General features: G+C 36.0%; 1 protein-coding gene across 1 annotated transcript; it reads left to right on the top strand.

Moving 5' to 3' along the window:
- The first annotated feature begins 312 nt into the window (after positions 1 to 312).
- Positions 313 to 19,201, top strand: LOC117928831 (uncharacterized protein At2g29880). Its single transcript, XM_034848869.1, has 3 exons — positions 313 to 391; positions 17,878 to 18,233; positions 18,312 to 19,201. The coding sequence occupies exons 2-3, from the start codon at positions 17,880 to 17,882 to the stop codon at positions 18,876 to 18,878; spliced, it is 921 nt and encodes a 306-aa protein (XP_034704760.1). The 5' UTR covers positions 313 to 391; positions 17,878 to 17,879; the 3' UTR covers positions 18,879 to 19,201.
- The last annotated feature ends 244 nt before the right edge of the window (positions 19,202 to 19,445 follow it).

The following is a 19,445-nucleotide window of genomic DNA, read 5'->3' as shown; positions in this document are numbered from 1 at the left end:
TACAAAGAATTTATGGATATGCCATTTGTGTTTTTCAAATGGTGAGTCATCTTCCTTTTAAATATGAATTCCTTTTCAAGTTTTTGTGTACGTGGCGTTTAATCATAGGACGTTCCAACACCTTCACCGAAACAGCTGTGTACCGTAGCGCAGTAAAAACTCTCCTTTTTTCTTACACGCGTTTGGTTTTCGAGAAAGTGTCGCTGGGGAAAATTTTGATTTTTCTCGAGAAAAACCTAACCTTCGCAATGACTCATTGCCCTTCTCATCCTTGTTTGTGACGCCGTCTCTCTGCAATTCCTCAACGACCGATGCAGTCGAGATCGGCAATCTGACGGCCAGCGATTACGCCCAAGCCAAAGATCCGATTCTCATATCTATTTTGCCACAGGTATACATATCCCTCTCTATCTCTTTAATGGAAGTGTAAACGAACGTCGATGTGAATTATATGCTGCACCTCTCGGTTTGACTGCTGAGAAAATGCAGAAAAAGGAAGGAATCGGAATTTTGAATGTAAAGAGGTTTTCATTATTTTTGGAACCCTAGAAATGAAGAGACTCCTCTCAACTGAGCATGCATACAGCTATCCAGTTTGAACTGCTATGAGTTTTGCAATTTTTTCGTCGGGAAAACAAAAATACAGAAAAACGGTAGTCTCAAAATTTCCTTTTCTTTTCTTTCCTCTTTTCTCGACAACCAAACGGGGCAATAGGTTTTGTTAGGGTTTCTCCAATTATCGTCTCTCAGCTGCGGCTCTGTTTCTCTTTGTTCATTTTTTTTTCTATACTGTTGGAGCCTCAATTGATGAAGCGACTTGCGTTGTATTTTTTTTTTTTCAATTTAGTGATAATAATTTTGCTTTTGTTGATTGCCGTTTCGTGAATGAATGCGTACTATGATATTGGTTTGGTATATTGTTCTTGCTTTTAGCAATTAATGTTATTGAGTGATTGACTCTTCTTTTCCTGAGTGTTAGTTTATCATACTTGCTTTGAAGGGATTCATGAGATAGCTGTGTTTGAATGTGTCTCTAGTAATTGTAGTTTAGGCTTCATTTTCTACGAGACTACAGAATAACCAATTTCAGTGACAAAATTTTGGAATATTTACAACATTCTCCATTTTGTCAAGAGAAAGAAAATGTTTCCCACTGTTACACTGAATCCAGATAGTTGGGTTTGGTTTAGTGGATGTTTTCCCTCTTTTGGTGGTTTTGTTGATGGAGTGGGTGCTGATAGCAGTGTTGCGCTCTTGCTGATGGTGGTTGTATTGAGATAGTAACAACTTTCTGGGGGCCAGTGGCTTTGGTTGGAGGCCAGCTTATCCATTTTTTCTAAACAATAATTCAAAGGAATAAATAGTTTGCATGGCTGGAGGCTTTCTCCAGTTTTATAGAGTTGAATTTTTCATCCAGTGTTTTCCTCCATTTTCTTGAGGACCAATTGAAGTGTTACTCTTCTTTTGTTGATATAATCACCGTTTGTCACTTCTTGTGACTTCACTGGTAAAATGGCATCTGTGCTTAACATGAAGTTATGCGGTTGTCAGGATATGATATGTGATTGATACTAGAGTCCAAGTCAAGTTTTAAACAGAATTATTAGCTTGAAAACCTAGCAAGCTCTTCAACTACACAGTTACCTATCTAAAAAGCTCTTCAACCACACAGTGAACATCTTCTAGGGAGGGTCTTGGAAGGGGAGGTGTTGGACAGATGATCCTCATCTCCAGCATTTTGCTTAAGGTAACTGTTCAACGCTCAGACATGCTTATTCCTCTTAATGGCCTTGGATATCATCCTTGCATTAGATCTTGAACTTTAAGGGGTCTTAAGAAGGACTAAAGCTCCAGGGTTGTAGGCTTCTAGCTTAGCAGAAGTGCCCTCTAGAATGAACTAGAGGTTTCAAGTTCAAGCCTCCCAGGCATTTGAGAAAAGGCCTTACTATTTCAGTAATCCCATCCCTGACCAACGCAGGAAAAAGACATTATTCATGATTAATTTTTTTCTTTTATGATTTATATTGTTATTTCATCCCTATATTTAATATTGCAATATTTCAAATTTATTTTGCTCTTTTTTGGTGGTTGAATGTTTCCTTTGTTTTCTGTTGGTTGTGGAATGGATGGATCATTGGTTTATCTTTGTGAAAACTTATAAATAATCTTTATTTTTTATGATTGTTAAATCAAACTTACACAAACTAACTACATATATCCTAAGGTGCCCTGTTCAGACAAATCCAATACTTAGAAACATTTTTTCTCGTCACTTGTAGAGCATGTCCAAGGAACATAGTTCATGACTAAACTCAACTCTCAAAAGCCTGAACCATCCATTTGAGTTGGCTGTTAGCAAGTTGATGTTTCCTTTCCAAGCAGAATGAGGAATAAGTTCTATAGGATCCTCCCACGACCACAACGTTAGAATGCTCTATGATGTTGCCTCTTTCTAGCATTCTTGTGAGGTTAGAACTTTCAACTCAAGAGCCAATCAAAACCAGATGGCTTCGAGAAAGTCTTGATAATCCCACCATATACTTTTTGAAGATGCCACCAAAATTCATTTGAAGAACACCAATCAAACTTGAGCTTAAGACTTCCATGAGGTGAAGGAGACTGTTCAACCTTGATGATCATCCCCCTTTATGAGTAGGAAATATTCTCCCTTAAGTCAACCATAGACCTCCTCCTGTCCTCAAAGATTCTAGCTTTTCGTTAAAGCCTAAAACCCCCCAAGATATCTAGAATGACCTTCCACGGTGTCCTCCTTTTTGGGCTGCTCCTGTAATGTTGGAACAAGATGACCAACATTTTCGCTATGCATTTGGGGGCACCCCATGCTTGGAAAAGGAAATGACATCTGCTGTAACTCTAATCCTTAGGAGCAATGAAGAAAAAGATTGTCTACTGACTATCCATCTCCAAAAACAGAAAGCAAAGGGATGATAGCTTTACAGAACCTCCTAAGCTAGATTAGATGATTGGTATTAACTTTTTGTCAAGCATCAACTAATTAACTTTCATAGGAAGCTTAGGATCCCAACTTTGCTTAGGGAACAGAATTTGAGTGCCAAATTTTTGAGAGGCAACAAAAGAAAGCTTTGGAGGAAATGGGACCTTAGGAATCCAATGCCCAACACATCTTTGGGGAGAGAAAAAGAAAGAGAGGTATTCTATAATTTTTTTCATTTTGCTTTATTTTTTTTAATCAGTTTTTGAAAATTTTGTGTTCTTTAATATTTTTTTTCTTATAAATAGGTGAAAAAGGGATAAAAAGCACCAAATGATTGATAAACAAGATGATATATGATACAAAAGAAATCGGAACCTGTGTTAGCAGAATGAGGCCTAAGATCCATATGCTGATATCAATATTTTATTGAGATTCTAAAACCTCAGTTTGGTATTTGAATTTTGCAATATGCCAACTGTGTTGCCTGATGGTGTAAGAGAGTAAAAAAAGTCCCTAAGGTATGGCCTCAGTAGTTGATTGATATAATGCTTGCATGGTTGGAGAAGTGGTTTTAGGTTCTAGATGGATTATGGATAAAGTAGGATGATGCTTAGTGATAAAAAATTACTAAAATTTCACATGGTTTCTTGGTTTTCTGGACAGTAAGGGGGTGTTTGATAACCAAAATAAGTGCTGATTTAAAAATTAGTGAGTCCCCCTAATTAAGTGTGTTTGATGACAAAAATCACAAACCACTTAAAACTAAAAACCATCTAAAAACTGCTTAATACATTAAGTAATTGATGCGCCTATTCCAAGTGCTTTTTAATATATTTTGCCTTTTACCTATCAGAAAAAAAAAAAACTCTTGTTTTAAAATAAAACATTAATTTTAGCTCTTGTTTTAAAATAGAACATTTTACTATTGACTATTTATTACAGTAAAATTGAATTACTTTTAAAACAAAACTTTTTTAAATTAATCCTTTTTAAAAAAAATTTCCTCGTAGAGAAATTCTTTTATTTAGTCATACTTTGATCTATTTCTTGTATTTTGTGGGGAGGACCCCTCATCCTTCTCATGTACTTTTTCTTCACAATTAATGCATCTTTTGTTTCTAATTAAAAAATAAAATGATTACCATTACTCATTGTCAATTAAAGGAGTTTTTGAAAGATTTTTTTTCTTCTTAAAATAGTGATAAAAAATGTCAAGTACCATTTTAAGAACCTTAAATATCATCAATTTTGTATATATTTTCATAAGTATGTGTACATATGATATACATATTTTATACATATATATGTGTGTGTGTGTGTGTGTGTGTGTGTGTGTGTGTGTGTGTGTGTATAATATATCATATGAACATTCCAAGGGTTTTTTTTTGGAAACCGTTCCTCAAAATAGTTTTTTATTCTTAGAATATAAAACAGTTTTCTAACTCAAAAAATATGTTTGGCAAAATTTTTGTTGAAAAAAGTTTTATGAGAATTTGTTTTGATAATAAGTTACTTTTAAAAACAATTTTGGGGTGTTTTTAGGTGTTTTTTTGTGGAGTATTGTGAGAAACAATTGAAAATATAGAGAATACTTTGGGAAGTTTTTTATTGTAAATAATTTGCACAGTATCTTCATTGATAGTAAGTTAAGAAAACTATTTTTCATATTTGAGTTCTCAATTGTTTTTAAAAACTGTTTTTTGGGAGCTGTTTTCAAAATAACTGCCAAACAAGCCATAAGAAAGCATACATTCAAAGCTAAATAATCAAGCTATCCCTCTTAAGTCCATTATCCAAGCCTGGCAGGGTTGCCTAATTGGTTTGGGTGAATGCTGGGATGTGTGGTAGAGGCGCATGGTCCCAGGTTCAAATCTTGTCGCTAATTGAATACCTTGATTTACCTGATGCTAGTTGTTATGGGCGCGGTCAGCACCCCAAGATTTGGGTCCCCATGGAAAGTCCTTAGGGCTTGGTCATGGAAGTTTCCTCGGTCATAAAAAAAAAAAAAAAAAAGTCCATTATCCAAACTTGAGCTCCATTTTCATTTTATGTTAGGAAGCTGTCTATATTGGTATGGAAAATTTGTTGGGGAAGCAAAAATAAAACATAGAGAAATAGAGTATATAATATAAAATGTTTAAGAGGAAACTTCTAACAAAATGAACTTTTAGCAAAAATGACTTTTTAAATATAATTAGATTTGGAATAGAAGCCATAACTAGGAGGTTCAAGATAATAAAGACTCCTAGAAAACATAAGCTCTGGGAAACATGCTTATGAATTCCAATCCTACATGTCTCATGGTTTCTTTGTTGATGCTCCTCTGTGAATCTTTTCCTTCACTTCAAGAGAAACTAAATCTTCATCATTGGATGGAAATCAATAGCTCATGGGGCTGAGTTCTCATTCTTGAAGAGAAATTGGGAAAAGAGCTTGGAGGAGAAATGGCCTCTATCCAATGATGAACATCTCTAATTCCAAGTAGAAGGAGAGAGGTGTTTCCCCAAAAAGGAGGTAGGAAAACTTATCACTTTTTCAATCATTGATGTTTTCATAAAGATCAAGGTTTCATGAGGAAGAATCACTGGATGAGGAATTAGGGTTAGAAATGGGAGCTTCCTTTTGTCTTAAAAGGTGATAGAGATGTGTACCACCTGACCTCTTAAATGCTCGTGTATCAATCTTAGATGTTCATGCATCATTGCTGTTCTTTTCACATTGATTTCAAACCTTAAGTCAATATATTGAAGAATCAGTGTAAAGAACTATTTTATCAGTTAATTTATGTTTTTAGATTTTCTAAAAAGGTTTTATTTATTTTTATTTATTTAGTATATATTATGATTGTAAATTATGATTAAAAATCGTCACTATTTTTTAATAGGTTGAGGTCACATAATATGTTATTTAACCAAAAGCATATATGTATTTAAATTTATTAAAATATAATGTCTATAGTTGGTTTAATCATTGACATACAAGTTACTTGAGTTCAATAAAAAATTATAGATTAGTTTGGATGAAAAAACAAAATATAGATTAGTTGTATACAATGTTAAAATGAATAATGCAATAGATTTATCTTGTAACCGAAAGTATTTTGCTAAAAGAATGAAAGAATTGAAGGAGACAAGAAGGATGAGGAATCTTTCAGTAAAAGACAAGACCCAACCTAGAGAAACCAAAGTTCACCACCACAAAACCCCCCGAACAAGAATTCTAGACAAGGAATGTCATCCTGAAGAAAACATTCTGAGTATGCAGCTCCTAAAGCTAGGAAATCTGCGTCCTGGTTCCCCCTTTATCCTTTCTATTCATGTATTCAGCAGTTTAGTAACACCTATGATCTCTCTCTCTCATAAAATAACTACTGTACCAAGATCTCATCTTTCCCTGCCCATCCTGGAAATTACCTTTAGCTAGCACACAATACTGGTCCATTCTCTAACAGTTTTAAATTTTTGTAACTAGTTCTTTAACGTGGTATTGGAGCTCTAGGCCATAAAAATCTTGAGCTCAAGCTCAAATTTCTGATTTTTCTGTGCAGGTTGAATCTTCAGGTGAGGGTGGGTTTTAGCTTGATTTATATTGCTGGCCCATTCCTCAATAACTTAAACTTTTGGCTTAACTAATTATTTAAAATACTACAATCAAATCTCTCTCTACCATGAGCTTTTAGATCTGCTGCCTCTTGGACACCTGCAAGACTTGTCACAAGGTCATGGCCTGCAGGTTTTGAGAAGGTAAACAGAATATTTCCCCTTCCATCTCTCTTAGGCTCTCCAATTACTATCGGATCTGAGGTCCTTAAAATGCATTCGTCAGAGTGAACTTTCACCTTTTCCAAATGGGCTGCACTGGCAGGCAATGTGATCAGAAACCGCCCTTGAGAATAATGTTTCCTTCCTTCTGCCAAAAATATTCTGAAGGAACCCCTTCAACTCTTCTTAAACTGAAGCCCAAACAAAAGACAAGTTTGTTGTGTCCCATAAAATTTCCATGAACAAATAGTCCCTTCAAAGATCATGCCTTCCAAGCCAACTTACTGAAATCGTGGCAAGAAGGGCAATAACATGTCTCCTCTTCCTCTTTTTTCTGATACCTGTAAGCAGGTTTCCATTTAGGAAGGAAATTCCCCAAGTCACTGAGGCCATGATAGACAGTGAAAAGAGATGTTGCCACAAGTAATAGGTGTGGGGAATGGATGAATGAATAAATAAATAAATGATCAATATCCTTGCTCTACGCATGAACACCCATTGAGAGATGACACTTTATTTGGTCTTCTAACCAAAAAGTTGTCATTAACTCATTGGCATTCTCCTCTTTAACAACTGCCAAACCGCTAATTTATGAGGAACTTTGCCTTCCAAATCAGCTTGGTTGTTGTTGAAAGGACTAGACCACCTACCCCAAGAAGGAACTAGAACAAGTTAGAAGAGCTTTATTACTTTCCAAACTTTTCCAGTTTTCTAAATAAAAATCTCAACCTCATCATGCAGTGGCTATAGAATTACTAAATCTCTCTACTACTGAAGTTAAGAACCATTCAATTGCATCTAAGCACTGAGCAACATTAGGGTGGTCGTAGATCTTGCATTGTGTTTTTTTGTTTGAAAAATATGGATGCTCTGTGAATTTGCGGTTTAACCTTTAACTTCTAAGACTATCTTGTTCTTACCCCTAGATTGGTGGACTGAATCATATGATATTTAGTGAACACTAATCCACCTTAGTACATGATGTTCATGGTCTAGCCTAGACAAAATGGTTAATTTTTGTTATAGACTGATGTCATCATCTTTGTTTTTGACTTGGAAGGCCTGTTGAACATCATTCTGTGCTACAAGCTCTGCCAAACCTTGAACCTCCGTCTTTAGGAGAGGGTCATCGAAAAGCTCCAAAGAAGAAGTAACAGCCCTAGAAATTGATTTTATGGCTGGAAATGAAAAACGTATAAACAAATTCCGTTGGGGTTGGGACCATGACATCATTATGAACATCAAATCCCAAGGTATTGAACCCCATAAAGGGGCTTGCTCAACTTAAATGGGACATGATTACTTTTTTTGGTCTAATATGCTTGTCAAGACATTGTCCTCATTCTGTTCTGGATTTTATCTTCAATAAAACTAGGCCAAAAGAAGCTCTTGTCATGGTGAATCTTATGATGCATTGGTGATGACTACAAAATGCAGTTTGAGTAGTAAAATCTTATTGTATGAATGCATAAGCAGGTAAAGAATACATGTGCAGCTATTAAAGAAGAAACAACCCATAAAGAAGTTAGCTAGGACCAATCAGGGCATTGGTCATGATCTAGAATATTTCAATGGCTCATAAAGGTTCATTTATAGGTCAGGACGACCTTAAAGGCCTATGTGAGATTCTAACAACATCATGACATGCTCAGTTATCTCTTAACATAGCTATCTTTAAGCTCTTTTACTGAAGCCTTAGGCCTAATGAATCACTTCCATTGCTTGTGCTGATTGAACAAGCAATTGAAGAGTTGGAAGGATTGATTGGAAAATAGAATACAGGAAAGAAGAATAAAGATGGAATAGGAACATAATGCATTCAAAGCCAAAGAGATAGATTTACATCAAATGATTTGTGGAGGGATGGCTAATAGCCAATGCCATTGATTAGGATGGAGAACATATGGTTGGGTAGGGCAAGCAAAGAGATCATACTAAAGAACTAAAACCAATATTAGTGTAAAGCAACAAAAAACAAGGATTGGATGGGTACCACATACTTGGAATGGAGGGATGGGCACATAGCTGAAATGATAGATAGAAGAAGGAAGGTACGTTCTAAAGGAGATTCTATAAGCGAATGTTAATGATAGAACTAGGTCAGTATGATCAATATAAGACAAGGACAAACACCCAAAAAGAGGGCTTAATTAAGCAAGCAATAGGATGCCACTAAACAAATAATGTTAGCTCAGTCCTAATTTATAGCCAATCTCAATAGAAATTCTTGGAATGCCTCTCTTTCATTGAAAGAAGGCCTATTTCTTTTGGGGTGGCGAAATTTTACGTGACTCATGAACTTAACTTGCTTGTTATGAGTTTTAATTGAGCTTAATAGCATTCAAGTCAAATGCATAGCTTGTTTAATAAACAATTTTTGTTTAGGTTAATCTGTATAATTTGAATTTGACTCAAAATAACCCATTTAATGGTCATGTCATTTTAATCCGTTTAATCACTTATTTGACCAAATTTAATGCATCTAAAACATTTTTTTTTCCTTTATCATCAAAAACACTAAAAATTAATATTATTTTAAGTTTATCAAATGTTAGGGAAGTGCGAATGGGTAAATACACCCTAATTTCAAATTGAAACTAGCTTTTTTTATCATGATTATTAAAAAGATTAATTGAGCCATAAACATGTCAAGTTAATAGGTTCAGCATGTTGCCACAAACCTCACCCAACTTGACTTGATAATTAAAATACATGTCATGTCGTGCTATCTCTTTAATAGTCATGTTGTATTTGTGTTCGTATTTGCATGTTTAACATGATTATCATTTGTGTCATGTTTGAATTGACCCATTTGATCAAGTACCTTTATCATGACATGACACAAACACGACCCACCAACATGAATTGTCACTCCTACTATTTCTAACAAAGATTAGGTTCTAAGAAGACTCCTATTTGAAGACATTACATCCTTGTGATCTTAGAATGAACATTTGTCTTTATGTTAGATGTTAGATGTTTGAATGAGTAACTTGTATTCTACTAGTAAACATTTTCTACATGCTTGCTAACTTGCACTTGCATTGCATGTTATTTGTGATATTTTGGTCTATTGTTCCATATTGTCATTTTTTATCATTCCTAAAAGTTTCATAGGTTACATGTTTTAGTTTCAAATTCAACATCTATTTCTCCTTCGATATTGTTATGTCTTTTGACTTACAATAATATTGACAGTGATAGTTTCCTTCCTTGGTTGGAATGAGGTTTTTTTTTTTAAATAAATTGAGATGAGGTCAAGGGATTGTTTCAGTTATATTATATGTTAAATGCTAATCAATTTATGGTTTTTAGAGCAAGCCTAGGAAATTGGCAAAATGTCCATAATTTGTAATGATATTTCAAGGATAATGTATGTAAGGTTATTGTAGATCACTTACTAAATGTACATGTCTTAAGTAATTTGATATTAAATGAGATGTTCTAGTGAAAAAAGTATTAATCAATAAATCTGTCTTATTGAAAAAGGGTAAAGCTTTTGGTGTAATTTCTTGTGTTTGCTGATGAAAATCAATTAAGAGTGCAAAGATCTTAATCGTGAACGTGATTATAATGAAAGTTTGATTAGTTTATGTTTGACATACAACTATGGATTTAGTTAGTGGGCCCTACAAAACTCAATTCTTTGATTGACTGGTGTTTTAGATTAATTGATTACATTACATAGGAATTGATCATGGGAAAAAACAAATTAACTAGCTTGTGAGGCTTGGCTCAAGTGGCAAGAGTTGGAGATAGGGAAAAGGAAGACTGTTAGTTCCAATAACTGACAAAAAAACAAAAGATGAAACTTATTTTGTTGACCGACGAACAACACAATTCCTAAGTCCTAGCTATTTTTCGATGGCTACATTAAACCTTTTCTTTAACCACTTAATTATATTTTAGAACCACATCCTGTATTGAATTCTTTGTGATGATGTTCTCACATATCTATTTTTGTCTAACTCTTTATCTTTTGGCATCTTTAATTCCCTCTTGCATACTGGTGCATAAGTGGGCTTGTGCTAGTTAAGCTTTGATACCACTTGCTATGTAGAAGCAAGTAAACATTAAACAAGAAATTAAAAGAAAAAGTGATCACATGAGAACAAAAATTTAATGTGGTTTGGCTAACCATGCCAACTACATTCATTGATGAGGGAAAATCATTCTACTATACCGTAGAGAATATCATAGAGGATAAAAAAAATAGATACAACTATTGAGCCTTCAAGCATCCCAACTTTCCCTGCTATCTATAATTGAAACTTGATATTTTTCACTCTATTGAGTGTTCCTCACTCTTTGGCATGTCCCTACTTGCTTGGTATAAACCTTTTTTTTTTATAGGTAAATAAGCAAATGGATTAAAAGCGCAAGAAAGCACACCAAGTACACACGAAGTATACAGAAAGTGCCAAAAAGCAAGCGAAAGGAGAAAACAACAAACTACACCTTGAACCAAAGGGTTCCTAAACCAACAACACTAAGCCTTAACAAGCCAAGGACAACAAGACAAACAAAACCAAGCTGCCACCTGGCTGCCAAACCCACAATTCCAAGAAAAACGAGGAATCCACCCACTATGAAAACCACCTTTTCCTCTCCACCTCCCCTCCCTACCTAAGGCCCTATCCTAGGCTTTCAAAAACCACATCCAATCCATACTTTTCCTTCGTCTTCCTTTGCCGCTTGAGAGGTTGTAATTAACTGAGCAATCCAACTTTCTAAACTCCCTTTCAAAACAAGAAGCAAAGAAAGGCCTCCTCTTACCTTTAGATCCCACCACTGTTCAACCCGTTCGGGCTTCCAACTTTCTCAAAAGGGAGTCTAACTTCTTTTTCAAAGCTTCCACAAGAAAACCTAAGTACTCACTGAAGGAGATGAAATTCTCGTAAGAATCGACAAGGTCTCCTTTGATTTCACTTCCTTCCCACCCACATCTTCACTGCACCCAATTGGGTGTGTACTCATGATATCGGAAGGATGAATCTTTAGTGAAACCAAATCCAACCCCACACTAGAAGACAGAAGCAAGGGCCCACCACACTCATCCTTTCTTTCGAACTGGAACTCCTTGGTCTACTTCCTCCAATGGATAATATCTCTCACCAACAAGTACCCCTGTCTTTGGGAGAAAAAGGAAACATAGTGAGAGACCTACTCCCCAAGATGAGAGTAGAGGACAAACCTAAGCTTGTGAGGTCATCCACTTAAACTAGAGGGCTACATCAGCAGAAGGCGAACCAAACTCAAGGCACTAAGTCGTCGACAAGAAGCATGGATTTGGGAAAAGCTTTTGGGTCTTTGATTGTTAACCAAAAAGGCCTTGTATATAAATTATTGGGTCCACTATTGCAAGGGCCCTCAATAGAAAGGGTCTAACCCAAAGCAGGGAAACCAACAACCAAAGTCGGCGAGCATACAAAGAAAAAGTTGGGCCCATTGTACTCAAAGTCTACCTCTTGTGGTCCTAAAGGGGTAGGGCCTGTGATGCCCGTTGACCCGAAGTGAGCCAAAAAGGGAGACTCACTAAACGATGCCTCACTAACCCCTACAGTCGCCACATCACTACTACAAACAGAGGGCCTTGAACTGTGTAAAGTTGAGTCAACATGCAAGGGCCCTTTCAATGTTACTTGATAGCATGCATGATTCCCGATGCCCAACCCCACTCGCCTTGCCGTGCATGGCCTTTCCTTGCAAGCATCCCTAACCTCCAACACCCTGTAATCCTTCTTTGAAGAAACGATCGACAAACTAGGTAGAGTCTTCACTGTTATCAAAGATGATTGCCTAGGTTGTCTAAGCCATTGGGCCAGGTGGGGCAGATAAAAGTTGCCCCTTGAAGACCTAAGCAAGGTGGCTTCAAAGAATCAATGCCTAGGCAATCGCCTTAAGATAAAGCGCAAGGCATAGAGGCAATCGCCTTTGACCATTAGTTAAGATTAAACATACTTAAATTATAATTTCATTCAATCGAATATTAGATTAAACAAAGTATAAGATGAAATATTATATTATCAATTATAGAGATGATAAGATGGAGGGCTATCAATCTAGTCTTGATGGAAGTGATGACAATTTTAATTTCAATAATGACTATGATAATGATGCCCAAACCTATTCTAGAATGATCAATCTCTTATTTTGTTTTTTATTTTGCTTTTTAGATGTTTGAAAAATTAGAATATGCATTTAGACAGGATGAATATCTCTAAACAATATGATGTTTCTTATGATGTAGAGCATAATATTTAACACTTTCAATTATTATTACTATTTTGTTAGTTTTATAAGGCATCATGAGGGATGAAAAATTAATAGTGTTGATTGTTGAAGACAACACTTATATTGATTGTGTATTGAATAGGTAAATATATGTATATTTTTTATTGTCTTACTATATACAGACAATTGCCTTGTTTTTCAACTTTTGCTTTAGGCTAAAAGGAGTCTTATCGCCTTGACATTGCTTTTTGCTTTTGACAACACTGAGAGTCTCCCACCATAAATGAAAAACATAGACAGAAGATCCTACCATCACATGTAAGAGCCCAGACATTCTCTTCCCATTGGGGCATAATTGAATTCTAGCCCACTATAAGTGTCGTTTCTCCTCAGTTTCCACATCCACACCCATAAAACCTCTACAAGCATTGTCCACTATCTTGAAGACTCCATTCCCCACAAGTGCGCAGGGAGCCCAACAACTCTTACCCAAGTTTCCCTGGCCGAATCCCTTTCCTTTAAACATCTTGCTTCAGGGCTCCACCAATCCAACTCCACACTTTTTCCATTATAAAACACCCTAAGTTGTGCACCCCTTTGACGTCCTTAGCGTTATAAAAAACTAACAAAAACAAAACACTACCAAGCCACTTTATATGAAGATTCCCTACCAGATTCTAGTTACTTCTTACCCAAGAGTCAAAAGAACCCAAGTCTGGCACCTCATCAACACAACTGTCCCAACTACCCACAAGATTGTGCTTCAAATGCTTCAAATTGCTCTCTACAACCTCTTACCCACATTGGATCCAAACAACCTCACCCACTTCCTTCTTCTTACCAATCACAACATCAAAATAAGAAACATCTTTGCGTGATGTTTCTCTTGCACACAATCTTCTTTGACCAACAAACCCCTGAAGCAACTGCGAAGAGTTGTTTGTTAACAAAACACTAATGCTCCTCAACTTGCTTGCTAGAGTCTTCCAACCCCCTCCAACACCCCTCCATTCTAGGAATATTAAGGAAAATCTCTTCTTCTCGGACGATCAAATCGAACACTGCAAGAATCTTCCCATGTTATTGCTTTTGAGCTTCAACTTGAAAACCCTTCCCCCTTCTTTACAATCCAAGGTAGCTAGCATATTGTCATAGTTAGCAAACAAAGTTCTACCCCCTCCAACAACCAAGCAAGGTCTCTCTCACTAAATCTGATCCAAGAGGAAAAACCCCGACTCCTCTCCACAATCAAGCCAACTACCTTTCCTTTAACCATCTCATTGAGATCTCAAAGGATTTTGAATCTGCCCCAAACCAACACTTCCCCCCCATAACTCCTAAAGAGCTACAAACCTCTCCAAAAAGCTACATGAGTTCTCATGCAAAATTAGAACTCATGCTTGGTATAGGCTTGTCATGCTAATATCCATCTCGTAACTTTTTCCTCCTCATGACCTAGAATATTTATAGGGTCTTAACAACTTTCCTTGATTCTATAAAGAAATATATTTTCTGAGGAAATACCAATGTATAAAATACTCTATAATATTTTTTATCAAAAGAAACATATACCAGTTAGGAATTTGAGATACTTCCCAACAATCTGTATTTTGGATCAAATTCCATCAAGCTAATCTTCTATCTCATACATGTCTTCATTATATATGTGACTTTTCTGCTCATGCCTCTATTTATGCATTTTACTCCTTTGATATGACACAATCAAGTTAGTCGCCTAATGTATTCCACTTGAAAACTTATCTCAACCAAGTCCTTACTCTAGGTAATGACTTTCTTGTGTACCATGGTATCCTCGTGTGCCACAGTCTCCTTCATACACCACAATCCTCTCATGCATCATGGTATCCTCGTGTGCCACATATTCAAATTATTTAAAGTCAATCTTCTATCTCTAGTAATACATGTCTCCATTATATATGTGACTTTTTTGCTCATGCCTCTATTGATACATATTACTCCTTTGATATGTCACAATCAAGTCGGTCACCTAATATATTCCACTTGAAAACTTACATGAACCAAATCCTTACTCTACATCATGATTGTCTTGTGTGCCACAATCTCCTTCATACACCACAAGCCTCTCATGCGTCATGGTATCCTCGTGTGCCACATATTCAAATTATTTAACTACTTCATGATTCCACCTTTTAAGATCCAACAAGTGTGTAGGGGAGACGACACTTGTTCTAGATGATGAAGTACATGCTCTATGGATAATGAAGAATCATTTCACTATATCATAAAGAATATTATATAGGGTAGAAAAAAAAAAGATGTAATTATCGAGCCTAAAATATCCCAAGTTTTCTACCCCTTGTACTACACTTTGAACCGCAAGCTCTTACTCCATTGGGAGTCTCCCACTCTTCTTAATATCACTACCTACTTGGTATGGGGTTTATATGGCCATCTCAAATCCATCTCATAACTTTCTCTTCCTTATGCCTGGAATATTTAGAGTCCTAACAATTTTCCTTAATTCTATAAAGAAATCTATTTTACAAAGAAATACAAATACACTTTCCAACGAGGCCCTTGTTGTACGTGATTGAACCATCTTAAACAATTCTTCCTCATCTTAGCTTTAGTTGGTGCAACCTTTCCCTTATGAATACAGTATTTTCTTAATCTGTTGTTTCTCATCTATCTCATCTTTTGTTCATCAATTTTCACATCCTCATATTCTTACCCTTAGTATTGCTAATTTTTTATCCGGGTCAAATGAGCCAATAACTCAAAAAGTTTTCAGTCTGTTTTTTCAAGCAAGAATGACAGCTTTAAGTTACCTTACCTTCACCATGATATGGACTGCAAGTTCTTATGGTAGAGCATATGGAGATTTATCATCAATATGATGATATGGGTATAGAGACAACAAACATGACCAGCGTCTTTTTGGTACTATTGGTGAATCAGATGGCCTTGACAAAGGGAATCTGGGACAGATCTCTCATTTAACATATTTCTTAATTTTCCAAGTATTCTATACCATAAAGCATAACAGGTCTAGTGGCTGTTTTATAAAATTTCATTCAGAAACTTTACAGGTGGTCATAAAATAATTTTAATGCACTTCTCTTCATCCATCCTTTTCTAATTCTGTTGCAAATTCCTCCTTAATGTTTCTTTTCTTATGGTAGTCAATGAAGGTAAAAAAAAAGTGGTTTTAGGTATTTCCTAGGCATCAACTTTTAAAATACCCTCATTTCTTCCTCCAGATTTACTAGGCTTAGACTCCCCATATGCTGACCTAGTCTCCTTAACTTAAAATCTTGGGATTCTAGCACATCTCTTAATGGTAATTTAGAATTAAGCCCTAATCTAGTTTTGTCAACTAGAATTATATCATCAGAAAATTAACATGCACCAAGGTACATCGTTAAGATGTGTGGTAGTTCTGATAAAAATATGTGTATGAGTTCATCCATAAACAGTGGAAAAAGTGAGTTCAATGCTGATTTTGAATGTAAACCTCATTGAAGTTAGAAATCACTTACTGGATTCTCCTCCAGCTCTTTTCACACTAGTTAATGCTGTCTTGCATTTTCACGACCACATTAATATATCTGATTGTTACTCATTTTTCTTCATGAAACTTATTAAATTAATTTGCTACAGAACATATCCCACGCCTTTGCTAAGTTGATAAACACCATATGAAAGTCTTTATTTCTTTATTTTTAAAGAAGTTCTCTCTTTTTTTATCTCTCTGCTCCTTTCCATCAACTAACGAAGTAAAAATAGAGATCATCTCTTTTATCTCTCTGCTCCTTTCCATAAAACCAGCTTGATTTACCAATGTTGTTTCTTATCTTGGCCTCTGCAACACTATTCCCGAGGGCATGGGCCTTAAACAAGAGGTCAAATGTAACCTCTTTGCCCCTGCAGTCCCCTTATCCAACTCCCTGATAACTGTTTAAACAACATGACCACTCTGCTCCCCCGAATATACAGGTAAAAGACATTTTCCTGTATTTTCTGGGCATTTTCATTCTTAATATCTTGTTAAGCAAATTTTGCCCATCATAAAAAAAATGTTAAGCAAATTTAGTTTACTAAAACTGCACCCAATTACCTGCACACTTCCAGGCCTCAAAACAGGGATTTCATTGGTAAAAAGCATGGAATAGGTGTTCTACGTGACATTGCCCTAATTGGGCTATTGCTGTTTTGTTTATTGATAACATGCATGCAATGGTGATTCGGTGAACATATTCAATAGATAAACTTGATAATTTGGTAGTTTTTGGGGCATCCCCAAACCATGCTTTGTTTGATTGCTTATAGGTATGCAAATCCTTTCTGGCTGATGGTACATATTATTTAGAAGTGTATGATGATTACCATTTTATTAACTTGTTAATGTCCATTATTGATGGCAGTGGCTCTCAAATGGTTGGAATAGTGTGTGTTTAATATGAGAGGCCGCATTCATTTGATGCAACAGTTCTTATTATAATGCTAGGAAGATACTGATTGCCAATCTTCAAAGTAAAAAAATTGGTTGTGTAACTGTGTTTTTAATTTTTTTTTTTTTTTTTCTTGCTATGAGTTGGTTTTTTGATTAATGTTTTGACTCTTCTGAAAATCCCTTTCCTCAGCATGTTGTACCAAAACTACCTTGCTGGTGCAGGGTTTCTCTTTTTCCCTTTCTGGTACCATATATAACACTGAATTGTCATTTATAAATAAATGCTGATGAAAGTATATATTTTGGCATGTATTTTTAATTTGTCACTGTTTTAATAATGTTAAGCTAATACTGGATCAGTTTATGATTACATTTATGTATGTTACTATTGCTGCTTGGATGACAATGGCATTACTTCTTCACTACAATTTCTGGTAATTGTGCCTTTTAATTAGAATCTATAAAGGTTATCTGTTTTTCACTGACATTAGGAATGGATCATCATGACTTTCAAGCACAGAAAAGGGAGATGAAGCATAAAGGAAGGAACGTCGTATGGTCCATGGCAATGGACAAGTGTTTAATTGAGGCCCTTGTCATTCAGGCTAAAAATGGGAACAAGATCGACAAGTGCTTTAATGAAAATGCATACACTGCTGCTTGCATTGCTGTCAACTCTCGTTTCAACTTGAATTTAAATAATCAGAAAGTTGTTAATCGTCTTAAGACGATCAAGAAAAGGTACAAGATAATGAGAGATATGCTAACTCAAAATGGCTTCACGTGGAACCCAAATACCAAGATGATTGAGTGTGACAATGATGATCTTTGGAAGAGATATATTGCGGTAAGTCAGGTATTTATTTTTCCACTTAAATTTTGCGCGCTCCTGTTCATGATACCACATACTTTGTATTGCATGTAGGCACACCCTGATGCAAGGGGATTTCGGGGAAAGCAGATTGATATGTATGATGAGCTAAAAATTGTCTGTGGAAATTATCAAGCCCCTAGTCGGTGGGCGAGGATGACAGATGGAAGCCAGCCAACTGCAATTAAGAATTGCGAAGATGATTCCGCTTCATACCTTTCACCAAGTTCAGAAGACCTAAGTGAGACAGACGGGACAGAATCATATACTGGACAGCAAGAGTATGCACAGATGCCTGATGGTAGTGGAGATCCTCCTTTAATACAGCCTTTGTCCCAAATTCCAAAACGGGCCCGTGGCTCAGAGGCAATTCAGGATGCAATGCTGGCAGTGGCAACAAGCATCCGACGATTAGCGGATGCTCTAGAGCGGAGAAAAAACTCAGTTGATTCCTCTGAACTTTTACAAGCTGTGATGGAAATCGATGGCTTGGAAGAGGCTAGGCAGATGTATGCCTTTGAGTATCTGAATGCTGACCCCATCAAAGCCAGAGCCTTCATGACATACAATGTTCGGATGAGGAAGATATTTTTGTTCAGGCAGTTCTGGTGGTGGAAGTAGCGATTGATCCCAAGCTGGGGACTTTTTGGATAGAGTTTAGAATACTATGGAAAAACTTGTTTGGTTAATGTTTACTCATTATTGTCTTACAATTTTATATGGTTGATGTTTGAAGATGAATGTATATATCATCAAATGGTTGCAGGTAATGTTCCGGTTTTTGCTCTTGTTGGAGTGAAGCCTTTGCTAATAGTAGGTTAGAAAAAAGTTATCTTCTCTTGGTTTTACTCTTTTAGGAGGGGTAAGGTATAAGGCGGTATAAGGTGTTCACTTCTATATTTTTCTGCATCTTATGAATTGATGGAATCACCTCTTGCTGCTTATTATTATTATTACTACGTGGCTTTCTCTGCAATAGATTTTAATGGTTTAGTGCCCTAAACAACTGCATCTGTTATTGTAATGGCAGAAGTCTCACATTTATACATTATGTGCTAAACTTTACCTTCTTTTGGGTGCTTCAAGTTTGATTCAGGATGCGCTGATTACAGTTCTGATTTCTTCTCTAAGTGACAGTAAAAATGAATTCAAGTGTCTTATGTTCTCTTTCACTCCTTGAAACTATGG

The sequence above is a fragment of the Vitis riparia genome, chromosome 13 (assembly GCF_004353265.1).
Source record: "Vitis riparia cultivar Riparia Gloire de Montpellier isolate 1030 chromosome 13, EGFV_Vit.rip_1.0, whole genome shotgun sequence".
Classification (NCBI taxonomy): domain Eukaryota; kingdom Viridiplantae; phylum Streptophyta; class Magnoliopsida; order Vitales; family Vitaceae; genus Vitis; species Vitis riparia.
The sequence above is the reverse complement of the archived record's forward strand: the minus strand, read 5'-3'. Positions and strand labels throughout refer to the sequence as shown.

Excerpts from the sequence above, each read along its gene's own strand:
- LOC117928831 (XM_034848869.1), top strand. The coding sequence starts at position 17,880 with ATGGATCATCATGACTTTCAAGCACAGAAAAGGGAGATGAAGCATAAA. Across the intron at positions 18,234-18,311 it reads TTTGGAAGAGATATATTGCG|GCACACCCTGATGCAAGGGG; the intron begins GTAAGTCAGGTA and ends TATTGCATGTAG.